Source organism: Leuresthes tenuis, unplaced genomic scaffold, assembly GCF_036924035.1.
Source record: "Leuresthes tenuis unplaced genomic scaffold, fLeuTen1.0.hap1 SCAF_23, whole genome shotgun sequence".
Taxonomy (NCBI): domain Eukaryota; kingdom Metazoa; phylum Chordata; class Actinopteri; order Atheriniformes; family Atherinopsidae; genus Leuresthes; species Leuresthes tenuis.
The window spans coordinates 8,762,990-8,779,151 of NW_027325377.1; the positions used below are offsets into that span (position 1 = coordinate 8,762,990).

The 16,162-nt window shown below is 39.2% G+C and overlaps 1 protein-coding gene across 3 annotated transcripts in view; it reads right to left on the bottom strand.

The window, feature by feature from the left end:
- Positions 1–16,162, bottom strand: part of arhgef39 (Rho guanine nucleotide exchange factor (GEF) 39) — a 61,625-nt gene that overhangs the window by 29,264 nt on the left and 16,199 nt on the right. For all 3 annotated transcript variants that reach the window (XM_072377216.1, XM_072377215.1, XM_072377214.1), the window contains exons 4-6: positions 15,000–15,120; positions 11,613–11,731; positions 2,553–2,623 (exon numbers count right to left, since the gene is read on the bottom strand). In XM_072377216.1, coding sequence (XP_072233317.1) covers positions 2,553–2,623; positions 11,613–11,731; positions 15,000–15,120 — 311 coding nt within the window. The remainder of the gene's footprint in view (positions 1–2,552; positions 2,624–11,612; positions 11,732–14,999; positions 15,121–16,162) is intronic.

Below are 16,162 nucleotides of genomic sequence, written 5' to 3' on the forward strand. Positions count from 1 at the left end.
AAGGAAAAAAAAAAAACTTCTCCAATGAATTTCTGGCACATAAAAAAATAAAGAAATCTAGAATTCTAGACATCTTTTTGGTAACTGAAGCCATTTCCTCAGTTGCTGAAGTGCATACGTAGAGTTGAATACTGTAAACAATCAGAATCTTATAAATCATGAAGGTTTCACAGCAGAACAGAGGAAAGTTCTTCTGCCTTGGAAAAAAAAACTTGGAAAAACTACGAAAGGAAGCTTGTTGTAAAAAGATGCTCACACCAAACACTGATTTGAAGCTGTATCTAATTTTCCACTCACAGTTATCTAGTTATTTCCTGGAATAACAATGATAGGCCTATCTGCTTCGCCAACAGCTACATTTGTTAAAAGAGGCAACCTCCACCGGATAAAAATTAAAAGATTCCACCTGAATATTTTGCATGCACCTCTTTAATAAGGAGAAGCACCATAGCTTTACTCAATCAGATATTTAAGTGGCCACTGGCCAAGCATCTTTCCCTTTCCTCATGCAGGTAAAATAGTCTTGCATTCAAGGCCAGCTTTCAAAGCAGAGCAGATGCTATCTCTGGAAGATCTTCACACATTAAGCATATATCCTGTGTACTGGGTACAAACCATGACCGAGAAATGTACAGAAGAAGCAGCAGCAGCGATATGCGGAGTATATATACGCTCAACTTGCTCTCAGACAGCAGAGCTTCACTGTTAACGCAGTGTTGCTTAAATATGTTTTCACAGAATTTACCGAGGACCAATAATCCACCCTCATCAGTCGCTCAAGAGAACATCAAACTGATGACTTTTCGGTCATTTTAAGTGAAATAGATGATCCCATATTTATTTACATGTACTGAAAATTAGTTGTAATAACTGCAATGAACAATTGAACAATTCTACCGTCAAACTAAATAATAATAATATAACTAAATAATAATAATAACTAAATAACATGGATTCCAATGTCACAGTAAAATTCCCAGCTTATTTCAGAGCAGTGAGACTCAGGGCAACTTGTCTACACCAAAGTAACCATCATCTAATTGGCTCACTTAACTTCACAACAATTAAAATGTAAACCAAACAAGGCAACTTTATCCCTTTGTTATAAGTGTTTGGAACATTTTCCATTGTCTCCTCTATACAAAAAAATACAACTAATTACTGTATTCTCAGGCTGAGTTCTGGGCTGGCTGGGACTTTAATAATACATCTAGGTCATTAGACATTCTAAACACATCTCGCACTTTTCACTGCACTTTATTCCATTTATTCTCCATTTAGATTATGTCTGACCACGGGACAAGGCCTGCTACCTTTTAACGTTAAAATTCTGAAAGAGTTTCCTTCAGTCTGGCCAGACTTGGTTGTGTTTTGAGCAAAGGCATTTCAGTGTCACGTTAAAGTGGGCTGATGAAAACTCCTGAAGCACTGCAATTACAACAATTAAATCCAGCCTCAATGCACTGAGAGAGGAAAAGTAATGCTTGAGGGAAAAAAGAAACAAAGAAAAGCAAACAGACAGAGTGAAACAACGAGAGAAAACAACAACAACAACAAAGCCTCTTGTGATTCTCTTTGCTAGTTCGCTTAATCAGATACATTATAATTTGTCTTGATTTCTTTTTTTTTTTTTTCAATAATTCCCTTTTCAAAACAACCAGGCTGACTACAGGAAATGTTGCTATACACATACAAATGCATACAAACCCTCCAATAAAAATCAGTGGAATTTAAAAAAAAAAAGGATCTCTAATGAGTAGAGGAAGGAAAAAGGGGGCACAGTAAGATATGTACCTTCATCTTAAGAGTCAGAAGCGGATTTAATTTGTAAGCAAAGGCAGCACACCAGCAATGAGATTTTAATTGATACACATAAATAATTCCTTGTGTACATTTGCACTCGAGTCAGATTTCTGTTTATTTGACAAGTGAAATTAGTCATTATGAAGATTCCTGTTGATGTTGAGATTTTATTTATTAATATAGCTCTCCCTTAATATCCTCTGATCCATAGCGAATTAATTATGTCAAAACCCACATCAAACTAGAACGTAGATACATATTGAGCTTGCTCTCTTTTCTTTTCTTTTTTTTTTTTTTTTTTAATTTCCTCACTAGTTAAGTTATTCCCTGACAATTACAACAAATGAAGAATAAAGGGAAAGAGAGCTTTCTTCTTTGTTCTTCAAATAAAGATAACAAGGCTTTTGATGAGGGGGGTTGTCATCAAAGTCTCAGCTAACTGTTGAAGGACGAGCCTTAAAAGTTCGAATTGAGCCGCTTTCTCCGCTTCTCCAAAGTGTTTGTCACACACAGGAAGAAATGTATCGAGCTGGGTGAACATATTTGTGACCCCCCCCCCCCCCCTCACCAAGTTTTTTTTCTTCATTTGTTTGTTTTGTGTTTGGTTGCAGCTAGTGAAAAATAAATTAATCAAAAACCACAAAAAATACAAATAGAATGAACGAGGAAATGTAAAATAGATATTTCTATTGAATTCAATTGAAATGCAGTAAAATATAAGTGAGGACCGAAAAAAAAAGGACACTTACTCGAAAGCTGCCCAAACTCCGGGTGGTCTGAACTTGTGTTGGCGATTAGGTCCTGTAAGAAATGCTCATACCTGCGAGGAAGCACAAAATAAACAAGCTCAAAGAGTGCCCGCCATGAAAGATTTTACCTGAAGAAGGTGCATATATAAAAAAAATTATAAAAAAGCCTTTATTATAACCTTAGACAGAAATTACAATGTATACAAAAAAAGGAAGAAAAGAAAAAGATGTTTAAGCCCGTTAAAGCAAATTGTTTTCCAGGGCAAAGTCAACGCAATACAACAAGATCCTTATCACAGGAGACAATTCACACGTCACCCTGGCAAGTGGAGAGTGTGTGAGACCTTGTGTCGGCAGCATAGTTAAAACAAGTTAGGTTGAGCTAGTCTCTTAATGGATGATCTATGTAAAACTTCATCATTTGAAGAGACTCCAAAGCTACTTCAGCATTCCAGCAAGTAAAAGTATTGGACAAAAACTGGTGGCTCTTGCAAAGCAATGTAAAAGTCACTGGAAAATGGTAAATGGCCCACACATAGACCTCCTTTTAACCTGTTCTAGTTTGTAAAATGCGCTTTACAGTCCGTTTCCCATTCACCCAAACGTTCATGCTTTGGGGAACACTAATGTCACATGTCAATGTACCCATGTACACTTCTACATATGCACATGCTGGGGATCGAACGACACACATTCAGGTTCAAAAACAGCAGTTTAAACATATTAGCTCCAGACACTCAAAAGTTCACAAAGAGTCAAGGATGCCAGTTTAGATAAGTCTGCTACACTACCTGTTTGTACTGTATTTCAGACTAATACTTTCAAATACTTCTAAAACTTTGGGGTGAGATTTGCAAAAACTGACCAAACATTTCCACATCAGTCTGAAACAGAACTGAGGCCTCATCTATGAGACAGGGGACTACAACGATAAGGTTAGAGCTTCCATTTTCGACTGATAAATAACATCGCATTGATGAACATGCTGCAACGTATTCTCTCTAGGTTTAAATTATTTGAAAATCATCATCACTCTTCTGTGTACATATATATATATATATATATATATATTTTTTTTTTTTTGCACAGCCCCCCTTCTGTTTGGGAAACAAAAGCTCACCCATTTGTGCTTCCCTTCTAAGACAATGAGTTGTTGTCATCGCAGAAATGTGTTAGCTGTGGTGAAAACTAAATGCATATCGATACAAGGATGGTAAAAAAAAGCCTAGAATTTTTTACCATTTGGAAGTAACAGTTGTGAAGACTATCGGCCTCCCCAAAATCTTAATAATTTTTGCTGGGATCTGACCTTGAAGTGCATTGACAGTTGACATTGATTTCCACTGTGTCTGTCTCTGCCTTTACCCTCCCTGCTTCTAGCCCGAGTCTATTATACAGACATTGTGGTGCCACTTAAAGAGACCATTAGTGATGCTTGCAGACAGCACAGCATTGTCACTGGACCGTTTGGTGGCATGAAGTGGGTGAGATATGTTGCAGAGTAAAGTGATAGCGGTTGTACATGCGTTTACATAATCTCAAAATATAACAACACACAAGTCATTCTAAAAGGCTACAAAATCCTGTACTCTTTTAAAACTGCTGACTAAAAGGCACCATACATGCTGCATAACATTCAGTTGATCTTGAAAGGACATCCCCTCTTCAGCTGAGGTGGAAGCTCCTACTGTCAGGAAACGCAAAGTTTTGTTTTTGTAGTGAACGAAGACAAGACTAGTGCTCACGATCATGATTTGAAGCACATCGATCACAACGATCCATGTCTAGATTCAAGAATAACTGAGGAAAATGTGCAGTCGAGGTGTGGGAAGACAAAGAAAAAAAAAAATAAAAAAATTAAATAAGAATGCAATTCTTATTCAAATCAATTTAACCAATTACCTGTTTTTTTTTTCCCCCATCTGCCAAGCTTCCACGCTGGTAATGTTTTGACATTGTTAAAAGAGACACAAAGTTGTGGGTTAATTGCTGCTAAAGTTAGCTTTCAAACGGAGAGTCAGGGGTTACGGTGTTATGGAGAATGAAAGAAATTCTGTGGTAAATACAGTTAGTCCTGTTTTCAGTGAACATTTGGACATGCTTCATCAATTTCTTGAGGAATAAAGAGCTTGGTATGTTCACGAACCTCATCTGAGGTCTTCCTCTTGTCCTCCCCCCTGGCAGCTACATCTTCATCATCCGTTGTCCAATATATCCACTATCCCTCCTCTGCATATGTCCAAACCATCTCAACCATGCCGCTCTAACTTTGTCTCCAAACTACTCAATCTGAACTGTCCCTCTGATATATTCATGATGCAGCTAGTTGACAAAGGTTTTGACTTGTGACACACTACGCAGAGGCGAGGACCTTATGTTTACGACGCTGTTTCTGCTGGAGTTTGCACCTATAGTGGAACCAACAGACCGGAGCAGATGTCGGCAACGGCAACCAAATGAAGCGAAGCATGGCAGCATTTCACTTAAGTGGACTTCAAAGTCAAATGCACATTATGCAGGATGCTAGCTTACCACAGTTCTACCAGCACGACGAGGGCTCACTTACTAAACTGTCACAAAAAGGTCTGACATCAGGAGCTAAGGGACCAGACGGAGAGATAGTTGTATAGTCTCTCAGATATTTGATTTGAGAGGAAACTGTGTCAGTTGTGAAAAAAAAGAGAATGCCTCCTTTTAAGACCATTTAAGCAGTTCTCCTTAATTTACCACACTGCCAATATTCCCACTGTCTCCTCGTCAGTGCTCCAAGCCCACCTACGTTGAATATGATCACACATTACCGATGATGACTATGGGACAAAAATGGTTTAAACATCCTTAATTCTCTCTATCTTGCTCCTGCTCCACACTCACAACATCTTCCTTTAAATTCATCCAGATTTGGGGTCTTATTCCTGTCATTGCTTGGGCTTTGGAAAGCTCAATCAGCTGCTCCCACAAATAAACAACTCTCTTGTTGTTATGGTTGCACATCTTAACAGATGTTATAAAGTACCAGAAATAACAGAAAAAAATCCCTGCAGCAGCACAGCATGTAAACCGGCACAGAAAAGCAGTTTAGACCTCAGACATTTTATAAAACTATCAAGATCTGAGTTTCAGCCTCCAAGTTGCTTTACGCAGGTTTTTCCTTTTGGACATTTTGAAAGGTACAGATGCAAACCGAATATCTATTTTCGTATCCATTTTTACTTTTTGCTAATGTGTCAACAAGCTCTTTTAAAACTGAGTCAGTGTGTACACAGCAGAGGAGGGCCATGCACTTTTTTGCAAAGGATAGTCTCACTGGCTAATGTAGCCAGCAGATGCTACATGGGAGTTCTTACAGTTTCAAGTGAGGTGTCAGTCAAAAGCCAAGAAGGCCGACTATATTTTCGAATGATTTTTTACATGCACACTGGAAACTCCCAGATTATTTGAAACTATGCAACAACCATCTGTGTGAACATATTGAAGAAATAATTATTTAAGGCTAAAAGTTCTATCAAACTAGACTGTTGGTACCTTGTTAATGAAACAATGAACAATTAAATAATTGTAAATAATTGTAGTTTCTCAGGAACATTCATAAATGTATTACCAGGAGGCTGCCTCAATGTTGTAATTTTTTCTTAGATTGTCGTTAGCATTATTGTACCTAATGTTCACCATATTAGAAAATACTTGATCATTGATCGCATTGTATGTCGCATGTGCAACCACTTAAAGGGAACTCCGGTAACCTAGACCTTACTTCTGGCATGAAATACGTTTATCTACGCACCGAGAACAGTTTGGCGAAAGTCGGCGTCATTTGAAAGCCATTTAGAAAACTCGCGATTGGCGTCTATCCATATAACGGAGTTAATGGGGCAGGGACGATGCAGCCTCTAAATAAGGCATTATCTGTCTTTATTTCCCCAATACTTTAAGACAAATGAACCAACAAAAGCGTACTATAGCTCTGTTGGCACATAGCTACTGTTTTGTGGCTACTTGTGACTATAGGAGAGCTAATGGAGGGATTTCTACACACACCTCTACTGGGACTACTTCATCCACACGTCCCCCTGGAGCAGTTTATTTACTCCTTTCTCTGTGACAGTCGGCTAACTTCACACGGAGTTTGCTATTGCTAGTTTTGTGCGACTTTGACGACTTTGAGTAAGATGGACGTTCTTACTGAAGTGAATGAGCTGTGCTGCAGCCATGCATGTGGATGAAGTGGTCCCAGTAGAGGTGTGTGTAGAATTCCCTCCGTTAGCTCTCCTATAGCTGCAAGTAGCCACATAACAGCAGCTATGTGCTAACAGAGCAATAGTACGCGTTTGTTCGTTCATTTGTCTTAAAGTATTGGGGAAATAAAGACAGATAATGCCTTATTTAGAGGCCGCATCATCCCTGCCCCGTTCACTCCGTTATATGGATAGACGCCAATCGCGAGTTTTCTAAATAGCTTTCGAAGGACGCCAACTTTTGCCAAACTGTTCTCGGTGAGTAGATAAACATATTTCATGCCAGAAACAAGGTCTAGGTCTAAAAATACCGGAGTTCCCCTTTAAATTCACTTATTACTGGCACAATTGTATTGACATACAATCCATCAGTTGCTGAAGGACACTGTTCGTGTGGTCAATAATTAATTGGAAATAACATAAAAGTCAAACAGTGTTTCGTTCGGGCTTCTTCGTATAAAAAGGCAATTCTTGTCTCACCTTGTAATAACAAATACATAACAGGCATCATTAGTGTTGTGTGCCTTGTTCTGAGTGTTCTCGTTGTGTGCCAAGTGAAGAAGAAAATCTAATTAAAGCAACTGTGTTACAAAAAGGAAACACTCTAATGAGCATTATTATAGAACATCTCAAATAACGTAAATGAAACTCTCATTTAGTTGCACTGTCTCAGTCATTAGCAGCATAGCAAAGAAAAGATAATGAGACAATCTCATCAGAGATAATCTGGACCATACTTGTGGTAGTTTAGATACTCCAATGGAAATAAAGCAGCTTCAGAAAGCACACTCTGGTTCAGGAATGTGCCAGCTGTGGCGGAAGTAGGATCCACTAATGCGTTTGTAATATGCAGATGATATGCAAGCTTTCTCTCTCTCATAGTAGACATGGCATCTCAGTTGGGCTGATGCAATCATCAGTAAAGAAAACAGAATAGAGGAAATTGCTACACAATCATTTTGCTTTCTATACATCAAGGATTCAGTTTTGTAATTAAGAGACAAGAAGTGGTGGCATACATCAGGGTATGGCGCCTTAGCAAGTACCCAGCTTCAAAGACTTGAAAGGAGGAGTGCATTAGAATGTGGTAAAAACATATGCATTCCAGAAGTACTCTACTGATTCAGTATGGGAAGCTGAGGTATAATATGATGGGACTGAAAAGTGTCTCTTCATTTTTCTACGAGTGACCAACGGGGATTTGCACAAACAAATGAAGTCTGTGGAAATGTGAACACAATAAAACTTACAGAGAGACTTAACAGGACAATGCTGTGCTGCCATCTCAGTCTGCTTTAATTCATTTTAGAGTTGAAACCTGCTGTTTCGCAGTGAAAAAAGTAAAAAATAAAGGAACAATCAAGGCTGTTCTCTGAACTTTTACCAATTGGTTTGAATGACAGATAGGAGTCAAGTAAATCAAATGGATTACTGCGGATACAAAAGGAGTTTTTTTTTTACTCACCTGCAGGGGTCAGAGTCAGAGTCAGAGCAGGTGGATTCAGGGAACAATGCCAAGTGAGACTGATTAGCGTAGATGTGGGCCATTACTCAGACTCCCATTCTCCTCTGGGCTCTTATTCACCAAACCGACATGAAGAAACAGCGACGACAAGAGCCCCCGCTGCTGGGTCTTGTCTTGTCACTAGCATCTGAACCAGCAAAACAGCACTGAACACACTACAAAGATGACTTTCAACTGTCAGCCAGGAAGCACAATCTGTCCCTGCACATGAAGACATATCTTGCCTGTGCAGAGGGTGGGGATAGCACATATACAATGAGGAACCAGATTAAGTGCAAACATGCTACTTTAGCGCGTTTTTCAGGAGTGTCAATACCTAAAAGACAGATGTTCATTGATGCCCTGATGGCCAACTGTCAGCTTGGTGTAAGAAGGCTACTTATATGCAGCAACTGTTGGCTGTGAAATATAGGTGTGTGTAAAACTCAAGCTGTCTAAGAGTGTGTGTGGAGTGTGTGTAAGAATTAGCCCTGAGCCAGGGGATGCGCCAGTGAGGTGATGCAGTGTGAGCTCCTTCTGGAATAATTTCTTTGGGAAAGGGTGTGTGTGTGTGTGTGTGTGTGTGTGTAGATTATAAGCAACCGAATCAGCTCACACTATCAGTGTCATCTTTGCAAGTTTTCGGCCGAAACAGGTTATATTGAGCTATTGTCAACACAAAAAAATTGCCCATTTTTTATTGTTTTGGGTTATTTTATGTCTAGACCAACATCTGCACTGATAAGTTTCTTCACAGTAAACTCATTAGATTGTTTGCACCTTAATAAAAACTAATTTAACATTTTAATACCACTATGAAGACACCCCTTGGTTGCAAACAATTCCAAAAAAAAAAAAAAGACAATCAACATACATCAAGGTACAATACTATTCAGGGACAAGACACTGTGATTCATTGAAATCCCATACAATTCTTAAGATCTATTTAACTTACATAATATTTGTCCATACTAAATTAAACAAGTTATTTCTATGAATTTGGAATTCTTTTTTTACTTTGATCTTGTATGCATCAGGTCACCAAAGCAAATGAATAAGACTAAACTTATCACTGACAGATCAACTCTGTTTAAGGCAAAGATTACTCCCAGATGCAGACATTTGACCCTCCATTAAAGAGATTTGCTTCTCACTGGCTGCTCATTGTCACTTGTAGCCCGCGAAAGCGGCGACTATAGGGAAACAAACCAGACCCTGTGTCTGAGGTCATGCAAATAAGTTCTGAAAGTATATGAGTGGAATGGCATGCCTCAGTAGTGCTGCTCAATAGTGTTCTGTCTTATTGTAATAATGGAAAAAAAAAAAAAAAAAAAGTTTCAATGTTTAATATGTTTTCACATATTTATATGACATTTCTATTTCTTGGCTAAATCATAGGGAGTAGTATGAAAAAGACTATCAAAAGTAACACCATCAAATAGTGTCGTATAAACGAAATCCCGATGATATCTGTCCTTAGTGAAGAGAGGTCTGTTCCATCATGATTCCAAAAAAAAAAAATCAATCATGAACAAGCAATTTGCACATCTTAGATAGATACTTTAATAGTACTTTAATAGTCCTGAGGGTAGTTGAGGCCAACCATCAACCATCTTAGGTCACAACTTCTCTTAAAAATGACAAGGACAAGGTAAATTGACAGATAATTTAACAAAAATTAATAATTGAAAACTTAGACCTTGTGTTGAAGAACCACTGTGTTTATAATGATGGAACTAAGCTCATAAAGCAAACTGGAATTCTACTTTAAGAATAAGTGCTCTTAAGAATAAATCAAGCAAGGCTCATAAAGCACACAGGTGCACACTTTCTGAACACAAAGCACATAAATGACCTTGAGACAATGTCCTTGGATAGTCTAGGGTTGTTGCCGGTAAATTAAGAATGCTTGCGCTCTATAACAAGTCAAGCACTGGGCCATTTACTTGTTATATCAAATAGAGCTTAGTTTAGAACCGATTTATCCCAAGGTCTTCAATTACTGCCATCTCTTATAGTACTACATCTCTGTTGTCTCACAAACACAGCCAATAAAAGCAGAGAAGGCAGCTAATCACTTCCACACTCAACTCCAGAGCCCATATCTGTCATAATTATGACCTCAGCAACGAGGATGTCAATGACTGCTCAAGCCATCTCTAGTGAAAGACACTTAATAAAAAGGTAATGATTTCATTCCTCCCCTTGCAGCAATGCAAGTATCCACACTGCAGGCTCTGTCCGTCATCCATCATAACTGAATGGTGATAAGTGACAATTTCCTACTATTTCCAGCAATAAAACCGAAGAAAGGTAAGGCATCAGCTGTGGATGATTATGTAGCCATGCCACCTAAAATCATCATACAATTAGGTATGTCCCTCGAGTCTCTTGAGTTTCCCGGAGAAGGCAGCAAAAGAGAGGAAAAAAATAAATAAAAAAATCAATGACGATGATGGGAAGTACAAAGAAAAATGTATGGTGAAAGAGGGCTGAGTTCGAGACTGAAAAATAAGCAAAATACAACAATAATCAGGACTCTGAGGGAGATTACCTTGTTACCTGAACATTTCTCTTATAAAGAATCTATTTGCTGGACAGGTTCAGTGGCACCGAGTAAAATAAATCAGATGAATTCTTGTTGCAGTCAGTCCCTGACTAAGTCAATGTGACATCACATTATTCAAAGTTAACTATCACAGCATTCACAGGCTTTTTCTTAAATTTCAACACAGTACCCCAGTGGGAGGTAGTCCCTAAAGCTTTTTTAATACATAATCTATGCTACATGATAGTGTTGAAATGAGGATGATCTTATATGAGCACTTTATCCCTCCTAGGTTGAAAAAAAAAAAAAACATTTAGGGTTAAATGTTATGGTTACAAACATTAACAACAGCTCCCGTGCCTGTCCTGAACTTTATTGAAGGTGAAAATATATTCCAATGATTTCTCGAGGCAGTGCAGTAAAAATGTAAAACCCTTCAAAGAGTTCTGATTCTGTGGCGCAAACACATGTTTATGTCTAACCTCCAGTTTCATATTTGCTGGAAGAATGTTGCAGAGATCATTCCAGGTCACTTTGTATTATTCAGTTCAGTACTCAACCGTAACAGCTGATTAGATTTTTTATTTTTTTTTGCCTTCATCTGACAAACCAAACCAGACTGTGAGGAGATATATGCTGAACTTACAAGAAACATATTGAACTAGAACGAAGAATCCAACCTTCAACTCAAGCTTAGGTTCAAGTTTATGCAGCCAGGAAAGCAGAAAAGCAACAAGAAGTCTTCTTATTCTCACAAAATGCAGACAACTTACTGAGCAATTCGCTGAATAGGCATTTGAAGGAGGTCCTCTAGCTTACAGTTGTTGAACTCTGGTCGAGCTTCCTGTAGTTTCTTGAAACGTCTGAAGGCCTTATTTTTCTTCAGCTGGATCTAAGACGGACACAATGTGAGGTCATTCTCATTGTTATATATTGACACATTTATAGGCCCGGCTTTGCAAAATGCAACGTGAGAGTTTTCAATTTGGTATTAATTTGCTATCAGAATTTTGGTATCAAAATTTGGATTTTTAACATCAAATGAATAGGTTTTATTTCAGAATACACCTCCTCTCCCATCACATAAACCTGCACTTACTTTGCACATCTCTCAGTGTTTTCACTTGTACTCTGTTATTGAAATAGATTAAGAACCTAAAGCATTGGCCATTATTATTTTGATTATTTTGATTATTTTGTAAGTTATTTGGGATAAGAGCATCAATTAAATGTAACTATTAGAGGAAAAATGACCTAAATGCAGTGCAAAAAACCCTTGTTCCCTTAACAGAAACTGGTTTATAATCAGAATTAAGATTTCACTTATTTTTCAGACAATGACATTCAGCATCCTCTGATACTACGATCAGCTACCTGTTTCTGATGCAACTCTACTCTCACATTGTTGCCCCACCCCTGCTTTCACTGTGTTTGTGAGCTGTAGCTCACAACTTCTCCATATTGTTAACAATTTAGTGATTTTGTGTTGATTTTTTTTTTTTCATTAAGCACCTTACATGAAATCAAGCAACTTTTCTCAGCACAAAGTCTTTCATCTCCTCCTCTGCCTCTGAAGACCAGTGGCAGCCTGACTACAGTGCCGGGCAGCAAAATTCAGTACAGCAAGTAGCAACGTTGATGACGTGTATAATAGTATAGTATTAATAGTAATAGTATTAAGAAGTAGTTTTAATGGTCAATCTCCTTTCTTAACTTGGGTGAAGAAGGGTAATTTAAATCTGATAAATGAAACAAATGGGTTGACAAACTACACTGCTCACAAAAATAAAGGAAACACTGAAATAACACTTTCTAAATCTCAATGAATATCTCAGTTGAAAATAGTTCTTCATTACATAGTGAAATGCGTTGAGAACAAAATACCAAAAGTGATCAATGTAAATCAAAATCATTATCCCATTGAGGTCTACTCAAAATAAAAGTGGAAAAAAAAAAATCACATTACAGGCTGATCCAACTTCAGTGGAACTTCCTGAAGACAAGTCAAAATGAGGCTCAGTATTGCGTGTGGCCTCCACATTCCTGTATGACCTCCCTACAACGCCTCGGCATGCTCCTGATGAGGTGGCGGATGTTCTCCTGAGGGATCTCCTCCCAAACCTGGATTAAAGCATCAGTCAACTCCTGGACAGTCTGTGCTGCAACGTGGCGTTGGTGGATGGAATGAGACATGATGTCCCAGATGTGCTCGATTAGGTTCAGTTCTGGGGAACGAGCAGGTAAGTCCATAGTATCAATGCCTTCATCAGGCAGGAACTGCTGACATACTTTTACCACATGAGGCCTTGCATTGTCATGCATCAGAAGGAACCCAGGACCCACTGCACCAGCATATGGTCTCACAATGAGTCTGAGGATCTCATCCTGGTACCTAAATGGCAGTCAGGGTACCTCTGGTGAGCACATGGAGGGCTGTGCGGCCCTCCAAAGAAATGCCTCCCCACACCATTACTGACCCATTAACAGACCGGTGCTGGAGGATGTTGCAGGCAGCGGAACGTTCTCCACGGCGTCTCTAGACTCTGTCATGTCTGTCACATGTGCTCAGTGTGAACCTGCTCTCATCCGTGAGAAGCACAGGGCGCCAATGGCAAATCTGCCAATCTTGGTGTTCTCTGGCCAATGCCAATCACCCTGCGTGGTGTTGGGCTGTAAGCACAAGTCCCACTTGTGGACATCAGGCCCTCATACTACCCTCATGGAGTCTGTTTTTGACAGTTTGAGCAGAAACATGCATATTAGTGGCCTGCTGGAGGTCATTTTGCTGGGCTCTGGCAGTGCTCCTCCTGTTCCTCCTTGCACAAAGGAGGAGGCAGCATCCCGCTGCTGGGTTGTTGATCTCCTACGGCCCTCTCCACGTCTACTGGTGTACTGGTCTGTCTCCTAGTAGCTCCTTCATGCTCTGGACACTGTGCTGAGAGACACGGCAAACCTTCTTGCCACAACTCGCATTGATGTGCCATCCTGGATGAGCTGCACTACCTGAGCAACTTCTGTGGGTTGTAGACACCGCCTCATGCTGCCTCTAGTGGTGAGAGCGCTGACAAAATGCAAAAGTGACCAAAACATCAGCCACAAAGGATGAGAACAGAGCAATGGTCTGTGGTCACCACCTGCAGAACCACTCCTTTATAGCGCTTGTCTTGCCAATTGCCTCTCATTTCCATGTGTTGTCTGTTCACAACAGCAGGTGAAATCGATTCACAATCAGTGTTGCTTCTTAACTGGACAGGTTGATTTCACAGAAGTGTGATTGACTTGGAGTTACATTGTGTTATTTAGGTCTTCGCTTTATTTATTTGAGCAGTGTATAAGCTTTTCAGTCGAAATGAAACAGATATCCTCGTGAAAATCTCAGAGTCATATTTAGCCAACACTATGTATCAAAATGGAAAGCTTTATAATGTGTAGAGTGCATGTATAGCAGTTTATAAAGTCTTTAACAAAAAAGTGCCACCAGGAAGACCAACCTCTTTTACTTTTTTACAAGTGTTGTTCTGACTAATCGATAAATATTTCTGTTCTACGCCTTTGTACAACAATACAATTTATTTTTCTCCTTTCAATTGGTCACTCCACACTCAAGTGGAAATGAGCTGTGTGACTGTGGGTGTACACAATATAAAACATGTATCACTGTGGTGAGGACAGCACAGCCTGTGCACAAAGAAATGGTGGAATTGCCTGGAAAGATTCCTCTTCATGATTTTTTTATCCTGGTTTCAACCCCTCTAATGTGAATGGGAAACTTTTAACTTGGTTTCAGTGACAGCTGAAGATTGATGTAGTGGCAATAAAAACATGAGACCTTGGTCTTTTTGTAACTAATGCGAGTTGCCAGATACACTCGGTGAGCACAAGGGCCAGTTTTGGTCCCAACAACCCAACTGTGTCAAGTCTATTGTTTGTTTCAGTAAAACCACAAATGATCAAAATCTTATCAGATCAATATTCATAGTTTATTTTAACTACAGTACCAAATTAATTGGATATGTTAGAACTGGTTCTGTTAATGCTATGGTGCAAGTACAGAAAAACAGAGCATCTGTTATTGCGTTTTTAGTAACAACTGAAACAAAGTAATAAATGGGAATACGAGTCAGATGTGTAATAAATGTGTGAAAATGCGGCGGTCCTACCTCAAGCACTTTATTGGCATTATAGATGTTGTCCACATAGGTGTTGTAGAAGTGCAGATGTGAACAGAAACGGTCCAAGCCTTTGCCAAAGAAGCCATTCTCCAAATGAACCAGCAGAGATCTGCACGAAAAAGAAAGATGTGTCAACAAACAAGTTTAATTATGCTATTGTGTTAATGATAGCAGAAACGAGAAGATTTCTTTTGATTGAACACTGGGCACTGAATTTTTTAAATATTCCCCAATTCTAAATTTACTGTACCTTATATATACACCATATATTTGTACAATATGATGCAATGGCCCATGGATTAATTTGAAGTGCATGTAAACAAGCTCAGCATCAAATGTAAAGAGCGAGACACACACAATCCTTAATGCTTAAACGAAACATGACAGTAGAACTGCTGCCAGCTGAGCATTGAGCTTCCAGTCAAACTGCTCCAGATTTGAGTCAGAGCACAATACTGCCTGAGAAACCTCAAAGCAAGATCACATATTAAACATCATTTTCACCAAAGACGTACATATTTAGTAGAAAGTGAAGAAGTGGAGCAATCTTCAGAGAATTGTTTCCCTGTTAATGAGTAGTTCAGCAGCCAAGGTTCTGAGGTGTTATTTAAGAGCCTATCCCTGTGGGTGATGTATTTACTGGGACCCACACGGTGGCTCTACCTTCAGGGTACCCGGGGCCACTTTGTAGAGAGAGCACGCCTGCTGAACTAAGGAACAAAATAACTGCATCAAGGCAGAGGAAAAGCAGCTGTTCAGCCTGTCAGGCACATTTCAGTAACATGGACTCAATTGATGGGGGTGTTGACACTTGTGAAGGAGCTCGTTATCTAAACTTAGAGGAAGTACCACACACAAACACACATGCACACAATTCTACTCTCTAATGATGTTCCCAGAGACTTCTTACAGCATGTTCTGTTCGTACATCATGTAAGAAGGAGCACTTTGCAACTGAAGTTGATTTAAATAGATTCTAATGAAGTTGCATGCCAAGGTAGACACTGTACATAATCAGGAGACTTAGAAGCAGGCGAGGGGATTCTAACGAGGCCAAAGAGCGGGAAAAACTGTGTTTCCGCCCCCCCCCCCCTTTTCTTACTGCCGTGGGCTATTATGATAAATATGAAATTAAGGATTACATATTTTAT